Source organism: Strix uralensis, chromosome 5, assembly GCF_047716275.1.
Source record: "Strix uralensis isolate ZFMK-TIS-50842 chromosome 5, bStrUra1, whole genome shotgun sequence".
NCBI lineage: Eukaryota > Metazoa > Chordata > Aves > Strigiformes > Strigidae > Strix > Strix uralensis.
The window spans coordinates 81,680,664-81,701,164 of NC_133976.1; the positions used below are offsets into that span (position 1 = coordinate 81,680,664).

The 20,501-nt window shown below is 42.1% G+C and overlaps 1 protein-coding gene across 1 annotated transcript; it reads right to left on the bottom strand.

The window, feature by feature from the left end:
- Positions 1-268: 268 nt before the first annotated feature.
- On the bottom strand, positions 269-20,459 carry FKBP4 (FKBP prolyl isomerase 4). Its single transcript, XM_074871956.1, has 10 exons — positions 20,216-20,459; positions 16,480-16,624; positions 15,075-15,217; positions 10,934-11,054; positions 10,238-10,394; positions 8,874-8,964; positions 8,448-8,531; positions 7,526-7,711; positions 6,759-6,998; positions 269-2,709 (listed from the first exon to the last, which is right to left on the bottom strand). Exons 1-10 carry the CDS (start codon positions 20,297-20,299, stop codon positions 2,611-2,613), a joined length of 1,350 nt encoding a protein of 449 aa, XP_074728057.1. The 5' UTR covers positions 20,300-20,459; the 3' UTR covers positions 269-2,610.
- Positions 20,460-20,501: the final 42 nt, after the last annotated feature.

The window sequence follows — 20,501 nt, forward strand, 5'->3', positions numbered from 1 at the left end:
CCGCCGTCCCCCAGGCGGAAACATCCCGGGTACCGCTTCCCTCCCGCCCGTCTTCTGCTAACGAGCTGTTTTAATTCCTGGTCATTTCCAAGGTCATACATCCGAGCAGTTAGTTCCCTCCCACTTCTGTTGCGTGTCGGGCAAAGAGCGGTTTTTTTTCCCCTTTTTACAGCAAACGTGGACGCTTCTCTTACCTCCAAAGATCCGGTATGACTATTACAAGAACACTGCACAGGATAAGGGATATATAAATTGAGACAGAAGTGTGTGGTTTACAAAGTCAGTATTGTAATTGTTTATTTCAAGCAGTTTTCTGGAAGGACATCATGAATAGTTTATATTTTAAGTTTACATGCATGACCTCACTTATAAACACAAGCATGCCACCTTCTGCTGGCAACTAGACCCCTTTTTCAAGACAGCATGGAACCTCCTTTCAGCTGCCTGAATAGGGCATGTTCAGTGTCCTTAGATTTTCATTCTTAAAACGTTTCACAGTTACGTAGTAATGAGGACAAAATGGTAATTTCAAGATTGCTCGCACGTAACATACCCACCACTGACTCTAGGAATGTTTTTGATGCTCTGTGATCTTTTTGCTTTCAAAAACATGTTGAAGAACCGTCACCCCCACGGGGAGATTTTTTGAGAACTGTGGCTCAAGAATTAAGTTCATCATTAAGACTTGGCCCTATACTTGCTTTCACAGCACCAAGTTTCAGCCACAGGGGCTCATCTTTCCAGTAATAATTCCTAACAAATCAAGGTATTTCCTGGCTGGAGAAAAAGAACTCTTGCTTGGCATTCCTGCTCCCCTCACTGTTCTGGGTCTGGAAATCCCCTCTTGTAACTTCAGTTGACAGGCATTCTTCACACCTTGTTGTAACTTGTCTGTAACATTCCCCTTAGAGGTAACTCTGCTTTGGTACAAGGGAAAAGTTTTCACATATGCAGGGCTGAGCCTATTGAGTCAGAACTCACAAAAAGCAGTACCTGGGAACACTAAGATTTTTCTAAGCAAATCAAATCAGCATTTCCTTAAATGTGATGACCTACCAACCACTTTATTCTGCCTCTTCTCCTATCCCTCCTCCACCCCACTGCAGAGAACAGTGCAGTTTGCAGCACCCTAAGCTAGCTCCAACCCATGATCCAGCTCGTCCTAACAGCAAAACCGCCTCCCTACTGCCTTCTGTGAATGAGCTGTTTAATTCCTGGTTATATCCAAGGCCATGGTCATACATCCAGCATCACAGAGCAGTTCCCTCGGGCTTTTAAGACATCTTTCTCACAGAAAAAAAAATGTGGTTTTGTTTTTTTTTTTTTTTTTTTATCTGAAAGGAAAAAATTATCTACCTTCCTCCCACAGAGCAGGCAGAGAAGTGTCCCTGCTGCTAGAGGGTCTCGGAACAGGACAGTGGAGATGCTGAGTTTAACACTACGTAACAGGATAAACAGAACGTGAATTTGAGCACTATGTTGAGTACTGCAGACAAACAAAAAACCCAACAAAAAGCCCACACAAAACCCCACCCACCCCCAAACAAGACACACAATATACCGCAGAAAGAAGCGGAATATCAAGTAATACCTTTCTTGCAAGATGGGGATAAGCAGACATTAGAATCACTCAGAAGTTTGTAGCTGATTAGGATTTAGAAGTATTTGTATGTGTTAAACCATTATCACTTAGTTTCTCTTCAAAGCCAGTCACTTTCACATATAAGTAAATGGGCGTTTTCTGGACTAGTTTTACAACATGGAGGGTGAAGAGGAAGGTAGAAATAATGAACAGAACATAAGCTCTATGCATAGGTTACAGACTTGTTTTCAGCAATGTATTTTTTCCTTTTGCAAATATATGGGTAAATACTGTATCAATTATTATGGGAATTTTCTATGGCAATGAACAAACAACATAGAAAAATAATCAGATACTGTGGCTACTGTACAGCTATGTGGATGAGAACACTGAATGACCAAAGGACAGTAAATTCTCTTAATGCTGTGCAAATTCCAATAAAAACTCACGAAAAGTTGTTTTTTCTTGAGTTTAACTGGAGCTTTATTACTTAAGCTGTGACTTCACAGTCTTCACCTTCAGCAATTTGCAAAGAGGAGGCATACAGGAAAGGTTACAACACTTAATGGAAGGGACTCCCTACTGAACAGGGGGGAACGGGGCAATCCCAAGGCAGAAGAACTGGGAGCGCCAATTTGTTCTCAAGTCTCACGTGAGGACTCCTGGAAAAGGCTGATTACTTGCAAGAAATCAAGGAAATAAGTTTAGGAAGCAGAACCTGGGATTAGAAGTGAGCTGGAACCAGAAAGAGACAAACACCAATGGCAAAATGCAAATAAACCACACAGAGTAAATCCAGACAGAACCCGAACAGTAACAGAGGCCAAATGAATAAATAGTCCCTAGGATTAAACCAGATTTATGCTGCCACTCAGCTTCTTCAACAGACATGTAAAGCTGTAACTGACTGTGGCATGGTGGCTTTAGCCTCTGCTCCCCTGAAGCCACTGTCCAACCAGGTAGAAAAATAAAGGTCTAATTCACTGGAAATTCTTTCATTTACAAAACTAATGGAATAGGGTTTGTTTTTATGCTTCTGTGTCAACTTCCGATTTATCTTCAACTCCGTTCTGCTCCTCTTTCATTTCCGCATCTTCAGTGTGGCTGGTTTGAAGAGTAGCAGCTGACTAAAGAGAGAGACAAATAAAATACATTCCTTTGTTACACAAAGTTGCTAGCGTTTGCAAACAATACCACAAATATTATTTGATTCTTACCACTAGGATACCTGGTCTCCCTGCAAGACTGAATTCAGATATTAGGCCCTTCAGCCAAGAGAAACCAAAAAGTTCTTTGCATTATTTCTGCATCTAAGAAACCAGAAGCAGTTTAGAGGAGGCTGAGAAATACTACTGGTGTTAGACGGTTCCAATTCATAATGTGGCGTGCACACTCTTGCCACATAACACTTCCTTAAAGTGTTCTCCCACAAACTGAAATTCATTTAGGAAGCTTCTGCACAGACCTGCTTTCATCCTGCTTCAATTTCAACGTGATTCTGTTTCAGCAATTCCCATACCATGCCCCCACCCCAAACCTGGATGAGGCACACTTGGACTGAAGATACCAAGTATCTTTGTCGGGCAACTAGTTTCAGGAAGAGTAACTTCAACTTGACAACAGTCACTCGGATGTCCTCTCTAAGAGTTTAGCTGGAAGAGAATCTAATCTGACAAGGTAGCTGCTCTAAAGGCCCTCTCCTCGCTATATCTTCCAGTCCACATGAAAAGGGGTGGAAAGCAGAGTGCCACTGGTAAGAGTCCGAGGTCAGTTTTTACAATAGGACATAGCCAGCATATCCTGAGCTTACAGTAATTTTCAAACACAGTAAAAGGAGGTAGAAATATCTTTTTCTGCTCATCTCAAAAGACAGTCCAATAAAACTTCTATTCCACTTGTCAGCCTAGCACCCTGAGCCATCTGTTTTATTATGAGGTTAGATGAGAACCAAACAAGAACAAGGATATAAGAATGCACTGTTGGGGGCACAGAACAGGAGGGCAAAAAGGGGTAGACTCCTCAAACTAGAATGTTACATCAACTTAGCTGCCACAAAAAAAACACAGCCAAAGAACATCCAGACATCAAAGGTCAACCTTTCATCCTTAGAAACATTCTGTGAAACACATGAGAGCAAAGTCTCCTCTCCACAGAAAATCTGTTAGCTAGCAATCCTGGGCTTAAGGTAAGGTGATAAACATCCTGACCTTTAAGAAAAAAGAAGGAAAAAAAAAAATATCACACTTTACATATGTGAACTATTCGAATTCATGAAAAGAACTACTGGTGCAAGTGTGGCTGTCAAACTTCAACGGACTGTAAGACATGCAGATGTCAGGAATTTCAGAACTATAGGCAGCTTGAACAGCCTTAGCAATCAGAAGTCATTTGATAAACAAACCTCTACTCCAGAACTCTTAAACTTCTCCCACCACCACAGAGAAGCTGTTGGAGCTACAGTAAAGCAACATGATAAATGAATTAACAGGAAAATATGTTTTCTTGCAAGAAGAATCCCCAAGACTGACCTGGGGAGTAAGTGTCCTTTGTTTATAGTTCCCTGTTCCACCAATCTTTTTTCATATAAAACCACATCAATTTCAAGTAGGCCAGATGGCTCCAAGAAAAAACTATGTAAACACATGCATATTCCCAAGATAATCTAACTATTGAAAAGAATGAACCAGACCAATGGCATCTGGGCCTGTATCAGGAATAGCCATGGCCAGCTGGACTAGGGAAGTGATTGTCCCCCTGTACTCGGCACTGGTGAGGCCACACCTCAATTACTGTGTTCAGTTTTGGGCCCCTCACTGAAAGACAGACATTGAGGTCCTGGAATGTGTCCAAAGAAGGGCAACAAGGCTGGTGAAAAGTCTGGAGCACAGATCTTATGAGGAGCAATTGAGGGAACTGCAGTAGTTTAGTCTGGAGAAAAGCAGGCTCAGGGGAGACCTCATTGCTCTCTACAGCTACCTGACAGCAGGTTGTAGCGAGGTGGGTGTGGGTCTCTTCTCCCAAGTAACAAGCGATAGAACAAGAGGAAACTGCCTCAAGTTGCCCCAGGGGAGGTTTAAATTGGATATTAGGAAAAGTTTCTTCACCAAAAGGGTTGTCAAGCATTGGAACAGGCTGCCCAGGGAAGTGGTTGAGCCACCATCCCTGGAAGTACTTAAAAGACATGTAGATGTGGTGCTCAGGAACATGGTTTAGTGGTGGACTTGGCAGTGCTAGGTTAACGGTTGGACTCCATGATTTTAAAGGTCTTTCCAACCTAAACGATTCTATGACTCTATAAGATGATTCTGTCTGAAGTAGATTGGAAAACTGGAACTATGTGCCATGTCTTTGCAGTGTCCCAGTCTGCAACACAAACACTGTGAGTCTGCCTCTTGCCAAGAATACGGCTCTACCAGCTGTCTGTCTTAGGGGCTGAGGAGTACATTTTGAAAAGCCTGAAGGCAGCCGTTTTGTATTTTTAATGGGTATAGCTTGTTTCAGCAATACACTCTTCCTCTCTCAACAGCAGATCTTGGTGTGTCCCACACTTAGGGGAGGAAGCCAGATTCCTAGCAGCTGTACTAGCTGAAAGGAACCTGCGCAGCAGAACCTGCAATTTCAAAAGTGAAGATGCCCAACAGTGAAATCATTCTAGTTTAGTTGCTGTATCTTCACCTTCCTGAGATTTTTCATTAAAACCTACCAAAAACTAGTGTGCTGCATGGCTATATCTGACAATGTCTAAAAGGACAGAATACTTTCTTCCAGGCTCCAATAAGCAAGGACTGTTGACATCAGGCTGCTTTAGTAAGATACATAAATACATGGACCATGACACTTTCCTTGCAGAATCACTGGGGAATGTCTGCGTTTATGTGTGTGTTTACACTCCTCCCCGAGAAGCAGAACCAAATCCACAGAACTACTGCTACTCTTTGAAGAGAAAAAAACAAACAACAAACCCACAACAGAAAAGCTACGAACAGAACAGCTTGCCCACCCAACCATCCAGTTTGGGGCGATTACCCTATGCTTACTACATGACTACTTTAACAGAGTAAGAGATGAAGGGTTGAATACATCTCCCACTGTCTCTGGAAGATAAATTATTTCAGATATATCTCATTTTGAAAGATTGGGGTGGGAGGAAAAAGAGAGGTTTGCGAAGTGTTTCATGTAGCAAATTGTCAGCTGACAGCTGAGATGTCTGAACTGTCAGGATAGACTCCTCTGAGGACAGTGGGCCCCTGGACAGACTCACTGACAGAGTTAACCGCAGGAAGTTGACATACCAGTATTTGACAATTTTTTCAGATTCTCCATTGCACATTCTGCAAAGGTGGACACAAAGATCAGTCAAAATAACCCCACAAGATGCAAGCTTCTGCACTCCCCAGTGTTACTGAGAAAATCTGAGTCAGATATAAATCTCAGATTTATCTTGGAAGTTACAGGTTTACACAGTCTTTCTGGACCATCAGATTTAAGGAAAACAGAACATTTTCTTAGGGTATGTGATTCTCACCAGCAGTTTCTTGCTAGCTGATACAACCTTGTTATAACCCATTTTCAAATATTGCAGTTAACTGAACTAGTATTTACTAAGATTCTAGTGAAGCTTAGTAGGAAAACCACCCATACAGTAGAATAATGAATCTTCTGACAGTCTCAATTCTGGCACTTCATAATCAATCTGTGACATTTGAGATGGAGAGCATCAACCACATCTTGATGTCTCCATGAGAAGCAAGATGGTGCTCAGCACCATCCGTACAACACGTAAGGTCTCAGTAGCCGGGCCATCCAAGCACCAGAACAGACCCTTTAAAACAATCAGTTCAAGGACAATAGGCAGTTTTTTCAGTTCTTGTACATTATCATGTTTGCATCTCATCACTTCAGGTGCTTTCTGTTTAACACTGGTCTGTTGCAAAATCGGTTGAAGTAAGTAAAAGCATTCTGTGCTATGCTTGGTACTGCTAGTTGTCTTGCTCAAACAAGATGGCCTAATCATTTTGACTGTTGGCCATTTCCATTTCCCCCCAGAGGATGCCACTTAAGAGTGTTCTCCCACTATATTTATCTGTACTAAGTAGTAAGTAGAATACCTAAAGCACGATTCCTTGTCTAACATGTGACACCACCTCTTGTAGTCTTCTGGAGTAGCTTTACTTACCTTTAAGTCTTTGTCTGCAAGCCTTTGGAACATGTTGGCATACATCTTTTTCTCTTTCTCATGCTGCTCCCGTATTTTTTGTTGACAAGTTACCAGTTGCACTTTGGCAGCTTTGTTACTTGGATAAAGTTGTATCACTTTCTGGAAATCTCCACGGGCCAATTCAAAGTCATTGACAGCCAAGTGCGCCTCTCCACGCCGGAAGAGGCCTTTTTCATTGTTGCTATCCAGTTCAAGTGCCTGCATTAAAAAGACAAACAAAACCACATTCAAGAATAATTTTTTTTTTTTAATTAAAGTAAGATGCAGTCAAACACCAGAGACTGCTAGAACTGTACCCCTTCTGATGCAGATCTATGAGTCTTGTCAGGGCTTACTAATAAGGTGAATAGAAGTACAAGAAGAGGACTGAATATCGTAGACTATTTGACAGAGAACCTGCAAGTCTAAGATTTAGTCCGAGCTCTATTCCAGCTTTTAGACAGACCTTTGCCAACATGACTACCTTCATGACATCTCAAGTGTTTCTAATTTCTAAATACTTGAATATTCTCAGTGTAGCAGTGAGTTAGTAAAAGATATTCAGAGGACAATAATTATGAAAATAACCTGTTGGGTATTTTTACATTGTGTATTCAGTACTACCCAACTGCCAGCTGATAAGACAGACCAAACACCACATGGTGTGGTATCCCTCAAATCGTTAAAGCAAGAGATAAACTGTCAAGATTACTTGTGCAGCTTAAGAATAAATAAAGCCTTACTACCTTGTTGCAGTTCTCCAAAGCTTGGGAGTATTCCTTCAGCTTGAGATGGCACATAGCTAGATTAAGGTGGGCAGCAAGCCTCAAGCTTTTGGCTTTTGTATCCTCCTCATCAGAGAGTCCCGATTCATGCTCCAGCCATGACACAATCTTCTTGTACTGTAATGCTGCCCGTTTGTATTTCCCCTCCTGTAAACAAGGCAGGTCAATTATCACACAGCTCACAGTAACTTTTCTCTCTCTCTTGCCCCTTCTGCTTACCTTGAGCAATAGATATGAAAAAAATAATTCAATCAGAAAATAACTTCTATCATCAAAAATACACTACTTCTGAAAGCCATTCCTGCATAGGATCAGCAAATCTTTAGGAATACCTACTAGTTTCCCCACTGAGGCTAGGTGTATAGGCCAGCATTGGTACTTCACTCTCAACTCCCACCTTGTATTCAACTTTTGATAGGAAATAAGGCAGATGGGGCACTTTCAAAACAGCACAACTATTGCTCTGTCATGAAGATAATGGAAATTCTGCCTTAAGCCGGTCAAATTGTTTGAAACACACAAATTGTTTGTCCACACATCCCTACCCAAATGAATGTTGTTCATTCACAGCACTATCCCACAGCAGGAACTGTGACCTCACTGCTATTCAGTGTATGCCCCACGGTTATCTGTAGGTACAGCAAACAGCTCTGACAGAGAGAACTAACTCCCTGTTGAGTTAGTTCTTTGGATATTCCAACTCTGAGGCTTTCTTTTTTAAGACACCCTCCCCTCCAGTTCTCTCTGTAAAAAAAATTAAAAAAAAAAAAAAAAAAATCAGAGAATACCATGACCACCACTCTGAAATGACAGCAGCTGCAATCATCATTATCAGCTCACAACATGGAATAAGAAATGCTATTATTTGGAGACTGTAATTTACCTTGAAGTACTGAGTGCCCCTCTCCTTCACAATGCAGCTTTGTTCCAGCTTCTCATCTGTGTTCATTTCCCAAGACTCCTTAGCCTACCCAAACAGGAACAGTTCAAGTCAGTGATACAATTCCTGGGGAAGCCAAGTGGCTATGCTGCTTCCCACTAACAGTATGGTAGAGACAGGTTTGCAAAGCAGACTTTTGCACTACTGATAACTAGGCTAGAGCAGGAGAGACACTGACAGTAACAGACAGGGATACAGTAAGAACAAGGACAATCTCAGCCAAGAGCTCCCAGCCTGTCATCATCTCTGACAACAGTGGCTTCCCTACTTCAGATCAACGTTCAAGGATTCCATCGTCCTTATTTAAGCTGCACTCATACTTCTTCCCCCACCTCCCAATCTCTTTGGGACTTCATCTCTCGTTCCTACCTTTTCAAAGCTTTTGAGTTTCACTTCATACTGTAGCTCTGCATCTGGAGGGATCTGAAATTTCTCCTTCCCAGCACTTCCAAAACCATAGCTATAAGGGGAAGAAAAGAAGAGTTCCAAAACTATCCAGCCAAACATATTTGCTACATAGGAAACTGGGAGGCAAAAACCCCATGAAAATCTGGGATGCCTACACAGCATTATTACAAGACATAAAGGCTTGAATTCTGGGAACTACCCTAAAATTAGGAGGCACAGGCTAGAAGGAAGCTGGAGAAACCTGGGGTTAATTTTGTTAATCTCTAGGCTATCAGTTCTATTTTTTTTTTTTTTAAGCTTATGTGAAGGAAAAGCAAGTTCTCTCCATCAAAAAAACCCACCCCAAACTTTGAAGTTATACACATCTTGCTTTACATTCATGGTCTTAGACTGACCGGTTCCTTCAGAGCTCCTGTATTTTAGTACTATTCTCAGAAAAGCAAAGATGACAATATATAGAGCAAATAAGTGAACAGCTGTACACTTAACATACCACCTATCAGCTGATAAACAGTAAATGCCTATAGAAAGGTTCTGTGCTGCAACTCCAGTAAGAAGCTGCACATGAGCAGGAAAACCCGCAAGATCAGATTGCTTTGCTTTTCTTCTCCCATCAGGTTCAATTCCAGTTTAAAAGATTTAAAATAAAAATGGAAATGAATTAAAGCTTGATGGAAGCAATCAGTGAAAACTCCCCTTGTTTCAAATGTGTTCGCACTGTAAGAGAAAATTCTACTTATCCAAGACTGTTTAAGCTTACAATATTGTGCAGTCATACATCTCAGTCAGTTGTTCTTAAGTCTCAGGGAGTTCTCATCATGGTCCAAGTTTGGATATAACTTTGCCTAAGAAGGCTTTGAAGGTCTTTTTCCAAAAGGGTTTCAGAACACCAGTGAACATTTTCTACTGACAAAGGATTTCTGATACTCTTTACTAACTATATCACCTAAGGACTAGCTATCTGGTCACACTGGACTGCTCAGAAGGCTCATCAGCTCTTTTCCCATTCTGAGGCTGTTCTTCGGGTATCTTTATATGCACTGCTGTACTGTAAAGTGCTGTTAAGAGGGACCAAAAAATAGTAAGTTAGAGAGCAACAATATTTTTCTTAATATTCACCAAAATCAACACTATAGAGACTTAAGTAAATTTCTCTAGGGAGTGCTACTACTTCACAACCAAATGGCATACATCAAACTTTCAGGGCTTGTGAAGTTTTTACTACAGCACTGATAAAAACTGAAAGGGATTATAACAAAACACTTCATTCTTGTCATATGCTTAGTATAAACCCTTCAAGTATCAAAAGATCTGAAAGAGCATACTTCGGTTTGAGATAGAACACAGATTCCTCCGATTTCTCCATTTTTTGAATTGCTTTCTCCAGACCATGAGGAAGATCATAGTTGTCACCTTCTCCGATCTCAAACCGCAATTCTCGCCTGTCAAAAACACGATCTCCGTATCGCCCTTCAAACTGGACTGGTAACAAAAAACAGAACAACCCAGAGAAAAATCAGAAGGTATCTATGTATGGTACAGGGCAAGTAGCACAGATAACACAGGGAGACAAAGCCTCCTCCTTAAACAGTCTTTTCTCTTTTAACAGTTGCCTACGCATGGCGGCTACTGGCAGCAAATAGAACTTCTGCTGCTAAACTTAATAAACCCTTCTTTGTTCATCTGTTGTTGGAGTGGAAAAAAACCCAACAAAAACCAAACAAGTGCCAGAACTACCTCCCCTCTTCTTCCTCAGTAAATGGAAATACTTTATTCCTCATCTATCTTTTGTGATCAGATAAGCATTTCATCAGATTCAGTATCTCTGGAGAACACAGTTGCTGCTGGACAATGTAAACCTCTCCAGAAATAACCTAGAGTAAACTTTTATTCTGTTAAGTTACTTAGTAAAGGAAGAAGACATGTATTCCCCTCTCTCAGGGCAAGGAGTTGTAGATTGAGGAAAAAGGTTCTGCCCTCCCACATGGTAAACCCATGTACAATTTGTGTAACGTACTTACTCTCTACAAGTGCACCCTCATTGGGCTTGGAGTAGCCTTCCCCCTTTTTACGGATTCTTCGGATGATGCCACCGTCTTCATCATCAGTGAGGTCCTCCCCCTTGAACTCAAAAAGTTCTATCTGTGGAGGGAAGAAAAGCCTCGCATTTATTCTCATCACATCAATTCAGTAACTCACAGAATTTGTTCTCCAGAGATCTTTGAAAATACAGCTGTTCAGGAAGCCACCATCTTAACGTCCTGTAAGATATTAGATAGCCAAGGCTATGAAGGTGCTGTATTCACTAAATACTGGATGGAAACCCACTGAAGAGCTTCAGATTATATTCAGGCCTTTACAGCTTTTTTTGTCCAGCAGTCTTGGTCTCCAATACTACAAATTAAATCCTTTAACTGAAAGGACTGTGAACCTGGCTTCTGAATAAAGCTTACATTAGCCACAATGCTTAGGGACTACTGCAAAAAAAGACTATTGACTTCTTTAACAGTATTTTTGCCAAAGTCTGCAGGCAAAAGCATGGATAGTGGGTTTGGGGCTTGATGTTTTGTTTACTGGGTTTGGGTGGGGTTTTTTTTGTTTTGAGGGAAAATACCTTTTGATTACATTAAGCCAGGAAGAATTTGCTCTCAGCTGCCACTTTGCAGTGCTACCACACTCTTCAGCAGCTGTCACATCCTCTTACTCTACCATCAAGTAGAATCACCAATAGTGTCACTGCATCCAAGGGCCAGAGAGGTTTGTAAGTAATGCAAGGACAGAAGTAGCAGGAAAATTAATTATAAAAATACAATCCTTATCCGATTAAATTGATCTGAATTTGATCATAGGTGGAATGAAGGGTATAAAGTGCTTGGAACGGAGTCCAAAGCGATTCCAAATGCTTGTCCTGCAATATTAAATCTAGAGTACATTTTCAGACTTTGCCTATTCCCCACCTGTTTCTTCAGCCTCCTACTCTTGTGCCACAGGACAAGAGTTTCAAAACTTCTGGGTCACTCTCCTTTCATGCCTGAACAGAGTTAGTGTTGTCTTTTTAGTCTTGTTATGTTTTCCCCTCTAGTCTTGCCTTACTGTTGTGTATTGTGGGATCATTTCAGAAAAAAATTATTTCCAGAAGAATGATAAAACAACAAAACCATGATCTGGCCCACCTTTAATCTAAAATCATTGTTGCAACAAACTGTTTAGAATTTTTAAGAGCTGGTGTTAATGTAGGAGATAACTACCCAGTCTGAATCTTCGCATGCCCTCTCAAGTCTCTAAGGCAAATCATAGTTTGAAATGGGAGTATCATGACCAGATGGAAAAATAACTAGTCACAAAAGAAATTTGTTGTTGCTGCTATGAAATTAAGAAAAAAAAAATTTTGCTATCCTATGTTTGAGTAAAACAATAGTAAAAACAGCATAAAAGAGCAAGCCATTATAATCGTTGTTTAGACTAAATACTTCATTTAAAAAAAAAGTTCAGGGCTAATGCTATGGATGTTCATGACACTGGACTTAAGATACCTGGAATGCAAAAGGAACATACAACGAGTACTTCCACTTTGTATTTTGATGGATACCTAATAACAAATTATATCACGGCCTTTCTCTTCAGTCTGTCTGAAACACGCTAAGTCATTCCAGAACATCCCACTGATGACCATACAGGTTTCACCATTTTTTTTTTATTATTGTTTTTTAACCTTAACAGTATTCTATGGAAGAATCTACTTATTCATATTGCTCAGCAAAAGCAATCATGAGGAAGGAAAAGAAAAAAAAAACACCAAAAAAACAAAAACCCAAACTAGAAGACATTCATTATTTCAGGTCATAACCAAATGCTGATGTGGTAATGACAGAGCTACAAAATCTTTTAACATTTTAGAGGGTCTTTTTTAGAGTCCTTAGTTTTAAAGGGTCCTTTTTTAAGGTAATTCATACAAAATTTTGGTATGGTGATTGTACGTGCAAAGGAACCATGCTGACATTGGTTTAATAAAATGAAACATAGGAGCAAGACTAAAGAAAGTGAAAACTTAAGAGAGCTTACTTATTGTAGCCAGTCATCTGCAGGCCATTTTCTTAGGGAAGCACAAAACCATCATAGGCAGCTTCAGTGCTTTTCCTTCTCCCTTTCCTCCTCTAACATTACTGCTCAGGCAGGCATCAGGGGATATAAAGGGTCATGAATGAAACACTACTTTTATCTAAACAGTACCTAGAAGATGGAGAGGTCAGACTGGCATCATTAAGAAAAACCTAGTGGGAAGTGAATAATCTGGATGACTGTATCAGACTCAGTAGTACTCTGATGAAACAAATCCCATCTTGCAGTTAGTGATTTTATTTATCAAAATTAGGTATTATCTCTTGTTGCAGGACAATGATGTAGCATCCTGTGTACTAGTGCTAAGCCCTTAAGAATGCCTTGTTATGCTGCTGAGGTAGAAGGTCTGAGCACATTGAGACACTGCACATGGACAGTAAAAAGCAGAGAAGCTGAACATCTTCAGTAATTGCTACACTGCAGTTCTGTTTGTTTTTCCTTTCCCTCAAGCAAAATGAAGTGAGTGGGAAAAAGTAGAGGGGTAGGGGGAGAAAAAAAATATAATTGCAGAGTTTGCATTTGAATCATCAGGTCAGAACACCATAAATATGTGTGTTTTCATCTCCCCCTTCAATCCTGCCCTATATTACACTTAGTATCACCTGCATTTGTGCAAAGCACACAGCATTCCAGCATATGTAGTTTGATCAATATAAGCAAGTCATGAGCGTCTTCAAATTTATGTATTAAAAAGTGCTGTTTAAGAACAGTTTTAAAAGATACTATTTTTCAACAGTCAACTGCAGAAATAATGGCATTAATTTTGATGTACTTGAAATGAGTAAGTTCTCGTCCCTTAGTGGCTTGGGATACTACCTCCTGGCAGTATTTTTGGAATCCTTCCGCACAAAATACATCTTTTATGGTATTACAAGTTCCTGGAAAAAAGAAATGCAAATACACTATCCAAACGTAATACAAATACAATATCCAACTATGTTTAATTTACCCTTCTTAACAGATGCTCATTGTTTCCATTAAAATCTAAATAGGCTTTCAGCCCCTACTCCCTGAGAGCTGTTTTTACCTGTTTCAGCATTCTGAGCAACCATTCTCATTACTGAAATAACACACAAGAGACAGCTGCTATTTCCACTACCTTTTGGGAAGGGGAGGGGTGGGGAGATGCCTTAAAGGTCACCAGGAAACAAACTCTGTCCTCTGCTGCTGAGGTTAAGAAATACCCATGCTAATCAGCTCTATGCTCACCAAGACATGCAGTTCACCTCCGAGGAGACCAACTGTCCATGTGAATTGTAAAACTAGCGTTACCCAGACACCAAACTCAAGACTGCTCAATCTGTCACAGGGACCAAGTGTGTACAAATGACTTTCTATGACGGTAAGATTCATCAGTGTAGCCTGGATCCACAGACAGACTTTGGTAATCAACAAGCAACCTGAATCCAAACCGTTCCTGTAGTGCTTTAAGGTTTATTAAAATTCTCAGCTCTACAGAAAACAGAATTTGTAGTTGCAGGGCTGTTCAAATACACTTTATATTCTAGCAGTTTATATGGGGTAATTATCTCTTCTCCTCCAAATAGCTCACAATAGATCATGTTAATGTTGCAAAGAAAACAAAAAAGTATGAAATATGTATTACTGAGGACATTAATTGCTTCTTCTGTTGCTGAAAACTTCATAATGTTTAACAAGTATCATTACTTTTAGTCCTATGAAGTGGAAGGAGGATTAAAGATTTTTTTTCAGCAGCTTCAGAGTCTGCCACTGAGACAGTCCACCCTCCCAACCTGCACCCTCCTACAGTGAATCATTCCCTAACTAAAACTATGAACACTGGAAAACGTTCAAGTGTTTTAAAAACTCCAAAATAAGGGAACCTGAGCCACTGTAGATCAGTAGCAGCCAGACTAGAACGTTATGCTTTGCCAACACTACCCTAATTGACCATATTTTTCTCCTTAGAAAAACCTAACATTCCTGTTTTGGAAGGCTATTACATCACACATTTTCTACAGTGAAATATGATTTTTTGTTTATTTTTCAAGCGTACAGTTTTAGTGACTGTCTCTCACTTACCTCAAAAATCAGTGTAGCGTTGGGAGGTATCTTTGGGGGGCTCCCAGCTGAGCCATATGCATATTCTGGTTTACATGTAATCCGACAGATTTCACCAACCTTCATAGTCGCCACAGCAATGTCCCATGCTTTGATCACCTCACCTATGCAAGTCAAATTTCAATCACATGATTGCGAGGCATACGTGAAAGGCATGACTGGCTGTGAAACTGAGCATCATCATTTTTAGTATACAAAAGCTGAGATGGAACAGAAATACTAGAAGACTTGTGCTCACTCCAATTTATGTACATCAGTTTTAATCCTAATTAAATTATAAAGTTACTTGGGGACCCAAATTTAGCTAAATTTCTTCATTCTAGGTGTAGTGGTTCTTTTTCTCCCCTTACTTCCTCACCTACAGAGAATACAAGTCATCTGAACACAGACACGGGCTGAAGTGCACAATCTCAAGTGCGAGGAAATAACAATAAACTCTTCGAAGAGGAAGGTCTTAGGGTGAGAGATTGCAGGCTCATATTTTGAAAACAATCCAGAACAACAGCCTTTTCTCTCTGTACTTTATCAGTTGGCAAAGACCAGCACGAGTGGTAACTAGAAGTTACATGCACTTGTAACAGAAAGGGGGAGTAAAGCAGCAGAAGTAGTATTCCTTCTAAAGCCAAAACTGAAGTGGGAACCTCAAGTAACAAAATCCTATCTCCTACTCAAGCTCTCCTACTTGCTGCTTCTTTCAACACACTCAAGCAGCCTTTTTATTACTCTTGTATTAATACGTACGCTTCATATCATCTCAAATTTCAGTACACTGCGGAATTTATCTCCCAAATAAAAAAGCAGCAGGTAAGAAACTGCCAGGAAAAGCTCAGACTGAATAACAAGAGTCGCTGAACAAGGATGTTTGGATTCATGCATTCAAAAAATGAAGCTTTTTGATAACGAAGGGATGCACTACTTCAAGACTTCATATTTGGGTTAATTTGGGCACTTAAGGAAAAAGGGAGTACGTTTCATCATGCTGCAGCTGACAGCTGCCCCATGCACCCTGTCCCAGTATCTGGTCACAATTAAGTACTCCTGAATTCGAGTCTGCCAAAAAAACAATCAACAAAATGCTCATTCTGGCTATTTAACTACCCTTTATTACTATGCTTCAGGGCAAACTGGCACCCTGGAGTGCTTTGTCTGAGGCCTGTGAATTCTTGAGCAGGCCTCATCAAGGGGCTACAGAGTTTTCTCATTCACAAGAATCTCAAAGCCGTTCTGGTTCCGATTGGGCCGTTCTACCAGAACAAACCTTAAGCTCCAAACCCAAGTTAAAATAGCAACTTTAACATGCAAAGGAGCCACACAGCAAGGAAATCCCACCTCAATTAAATGATCAATACCAAACACAAAATATTACCTTTCCCCAAGTCAAATGAAAATTTGTCTCTCCTGTCCAGACTGGAGTCGAATTTAGTGCCATCAAGAAGCCATCCTGTGTAATGGACGGTCACTTTATCACCAATCATTGGAGACTCCGTCCCACTGCCTTCTCTCTTGACAACCTGAGAAAAAAAACAGTAAGCAACATTAAGATGATGAAAACGAAGTCTGCCTATTGGACATTAACTCCATTTACTTACATGCATGCATTATCATCTTCAGTAGATAAAGGATTTGCAGGTTTACTTCAGTTACCTGGAAATGAACTGACTGTTCTGTCTACAGATTAGCAGTGTTGCAAATGCAGGAACCTCAAGATGGCTCTGCTGTGATACAAGAACTTAACTGGCAACAGTTGGCACCAGCTGACAAATCTCTGCATCTATAGTTAGCAATGTCACTTACCTTTCCTCAACAAGATTTTAAATGTTCTTGAAACTTCATCAGGTAAAGTATTAGGCACGGCTTTTTTTCCTTTATTGAAGTACCTTCCTCACAACCACTCTATCATTACCCCCGAGTTCAGTGTTTAAGGCAAAGCATTTAAACAAGGTAACAAGCTGGTTCTTTCCATGCCAAGTGTATTCTAACATGTATTCTGAGATTACTCAAGTTAAACCACAGTTTAACAAAGGTTAACAGATTCTCACCCCAATGCAGGTTAGTTCTAGCAGCCAACACAGTAACACTTAAGAATTATTATACTGTATTAATTTTATCACCCCACAACTCTGACACAGATTGCCAGCACCCCGATTTCACATACAGCTGCAAGGATTTGATTTTCTTCTCAAGAGGTTCCCCAGCCTAGCTAGCAATACCAGTATCAACTAAATCTACACTATACAAAAAGCAAGATTGGCCAATCTCTCTGAAAAAATTCACTTGAAATGTATATAGAGAATACTGACATATCTCATAGGGCAAGGATATGAAGCCCTGCCCATAACAGGATTCCAAAGTTCAAATTTGAGTTGTTTCCAGTCCTGATTGGAGTATCTAGCTCCAAGCCAAAGTTCTGCATTATTTTAGCTAGTCAAAAGGGAACCAACAGAGGACCCTATTTGCTTGCACCTACAGACGTGGAAAACGTAGTGAAGCATTTATTCAAGGGCAGTTACACATAACTATGGATTGGTGCTCCTCCTTTAACAAAAAGCTATAAAAATGTCATGCTTCTATACCAATCATGTTTTTCACCGAAGGAAGCAGACCCTTGGAAGTCTCCTTCCCAAATTTTAACTTCTTGCAACCAGCCACTGTCAATCTCCCACTTTGCCTCCCACCATCCCTGCAACTAACTATACCACTGAAATGCCAGCACCCTCCACTCAAAGCTGAGGCAATGCGGACAGCCTCTGTCAGACTCTTAACAAGCTGAAAGCACCTCACTGGATGCATAAAAGAGGGGGGGAAAAAACAGAAAAAAATACTACCTGCTCAGTTTCCTAGGGAGAGAATGCAGAGTGTGAAAAGGGATGCCTGACATCACACAGCACACCATCCCCTTACCCTGCACCACCTCGGTGCTACAGCAGATATTAGCATTACAGAACTAATCTATTGATTTCTCCCCCAAGGAAAGCAAAAATTCAAGCAACCATTCTCACAGAGATCAGGGAATGGAGACATATGAAAATAATGTGAATCTGGTAATCAACCTAAACTACTTCATGCTTAGATAGATAGATATTTACTAAAAAAAGTGGATCCAAACTAGAAATTTCAAAGCAGCTAATCTGAAGTCACTTTGAAATAATAACTGCATTTAATGGAAATTTACTAAGCTTTTCCAAATGCCATATTCTTGTAGTGTCATACCAAATTATCTCACACAAAAATAATTACGATCTCATTTTCAATATTTATACAATATTATTACTATTATTTTGCATTTAAGACACTCGAGTTTCACTTTTTTCATATACTCAATATGGCAACCCTATATTCCGTAAGGTTTACATTTCCCTTTCAGATGGAGAAACCTGATTTTTCTGTTCATAGTGACTGCAAGCATTTCTATTTCTAAACTTAAATACTTACAATAGAAATAGTGCAAGCACATTCAGCAATAACAGGTGAAAACCTCTGGATACTATTCTGATATAAAGCTAATGAACAAATAAAAAACTGCCTCGGATCAGTGCAATGATACCAGTACAAAATTGGTGTAGGTTAGTTCAGAGTTAGACCCTTGATTTCAATTGGGTGTATTCTGCACTGTGACAATTACTAGAAAAATAAAATTCATGAAGGCTGGACTTCCATGACCTTTACAGTCTTTTGCCTTATCAATTCACAATCTCACCTTTTTTGAGGTTTTCACAATGTCAGTTCTTTTGCCAGTATTTCCTCCCCTGCCTTTAAAAAAATTAGAAAAAAAAACAAAAGCAAAAACCACCTACTGCTTCTCCCATCATCAAGAGGTGGGCACTGCATGGAGTGGGCAGACACTCGCTGCCTTTTACCACGCTCAGGGATCTGATGCAGGAGACTGCAGACAGCTTCCATGCGGATGAGAACCCTGACCTGATACCGTGCTACGTGCAAAAAAAAAAAAAAAAAAAAAAAAAATAGAAACTCTCGCCAAAGCACGGTAGCAGGAAATACGGGAAGGCAGAGTATCGAGGCCAACCACACATCTTCGATCTGGTCCCCGATACCCCTCCTGAACTGGAGACACTGCCTCTATGACAAACCCAGAAGGCTCTAAAGGTTAAAACCAAACCCAGAAAGCTCTAAAGGTTAAAACCAGAATTTTGTCTTTGCTGCCGTGCCGCTTTTCTTCTTCCACACACCGTAACTCTGAAATTTCACTGTGATTAAAAAAACGCACCCAGTGATTGTTAAACCTTTTAAGAGAGACTAAAGAAGTTTCTAGAGATGTGGAAATAGGAAATATCTGACAGAGGAAGTCAGCGCAACTCCCCCTCACGGTATAAATTCTGCTCCCCGTATCAACCCACTTCCCAGCACGAGGGAAAGAAGCCAGCAGCCCGGCGCAGCCCGCGGGCGCAGCCCCCCCCCCCGCCCCGCCGCGGCGGAGCCCCCGGGCCGCCTTCCCGGCTGCCGCGCCGGGGCGCGTTCGCACCAGGCCCACGCGTGCAACGGCACCATCTCGGCTCCGAGAGGCTGCTCGCACCAAGATGGAGAAGCCCCGCTCCCAGAGCCTCAAAAGACGGGCAGGAGCAGGCAGCGCGGCACCGCTCCGCGCCACCCACCACCCCCTACGACACGCTCGCACCCCGCCGAGGCACCATCTTTAATTCCCAGCCCCCGAACACGTGCTGAGGGACAGACGCGGACACCCCCCCCCCGCTCCCCCCCAAAACAAGCCGTGCGGGCGGAGAGCCCACCCCAGCCGCGGGGAAGGGCCCGAGGGCGGCGGGAAGCGCCTCTCTCGCCGCAGCCCCCCACCCGCGACCGCGGGGTTCCCGGCGGGGGGAAGGGAGCGGCGAGCTGCCGCCGCGTGGGAGCTCCCGCGGGCGCGCAGCCGCAGCGCCCTCGCCGCCGCTGCTAATATTTAATCGGCCGGGCAGCCCGGTAACGGCCATGTCCCCCTTCCCCTCAGCGGGAAAACCGGGCCCCGGCGGGGGTAAGGCGCCGCGGGGAGCGCCCGCAGGCGAGGAGACACCCCCCACCGCTTCCCCACCACCCTCCCGGTCAGCGCGGGGTGTGCGGGGACGGGGAGCGGCCGCCCTGCCGCCCGGTACCTTGAGGACGCCCTCATCGCGCTTGGGGGTGATGTCCGCCCCTTCCAAGGGAGCCCCGTCCGCTTTCATCTCCTCCGCCGTCATCCCGCCTGCCGCTGCCACCGCTGCGCAGGGAAGAGCCGCCTCACCGGGTCGGGGTCGGCACCAGCCTCCCGCCGGGCTGGGGGTAGCGGCTGGCTGCGCCTCCGGCTCCGAGCAGCGGGGGCGGGCACCGCGCACCTCCTGCCTGCGCTGCAGCGCCGGCCCCCGGGCGGCGGGGAGGAGGGAGGGGAGGGGAGCGGAGAGG

Excerpts from the sequence above, each read along its gene's own strand:
- FKBP4 (XM_074871956.1), bottom strand. The coding sequence starts at position 20,299 with ATGACGGCGGAGGAGATGAAAGCGGACGGGGCTCCCTTGGAAGGGGCG. Across the intron at positions 11,055-15,074 it reads ACGCTACACTGATTTTTGAG|ATAGAACTTTTTGAGTTCAA; the intron begins GTAAGTGAGAGA and ends TTCCCTCCACAG. Across the intron at positions 8,532-8,873 it reads AACTCAAAAGCTTTGAAAAG|GCTAAGGAGTCTTGGGAAAT; the intron begins GTAGGAACGAGA and ends CTGTTTGGGTAG.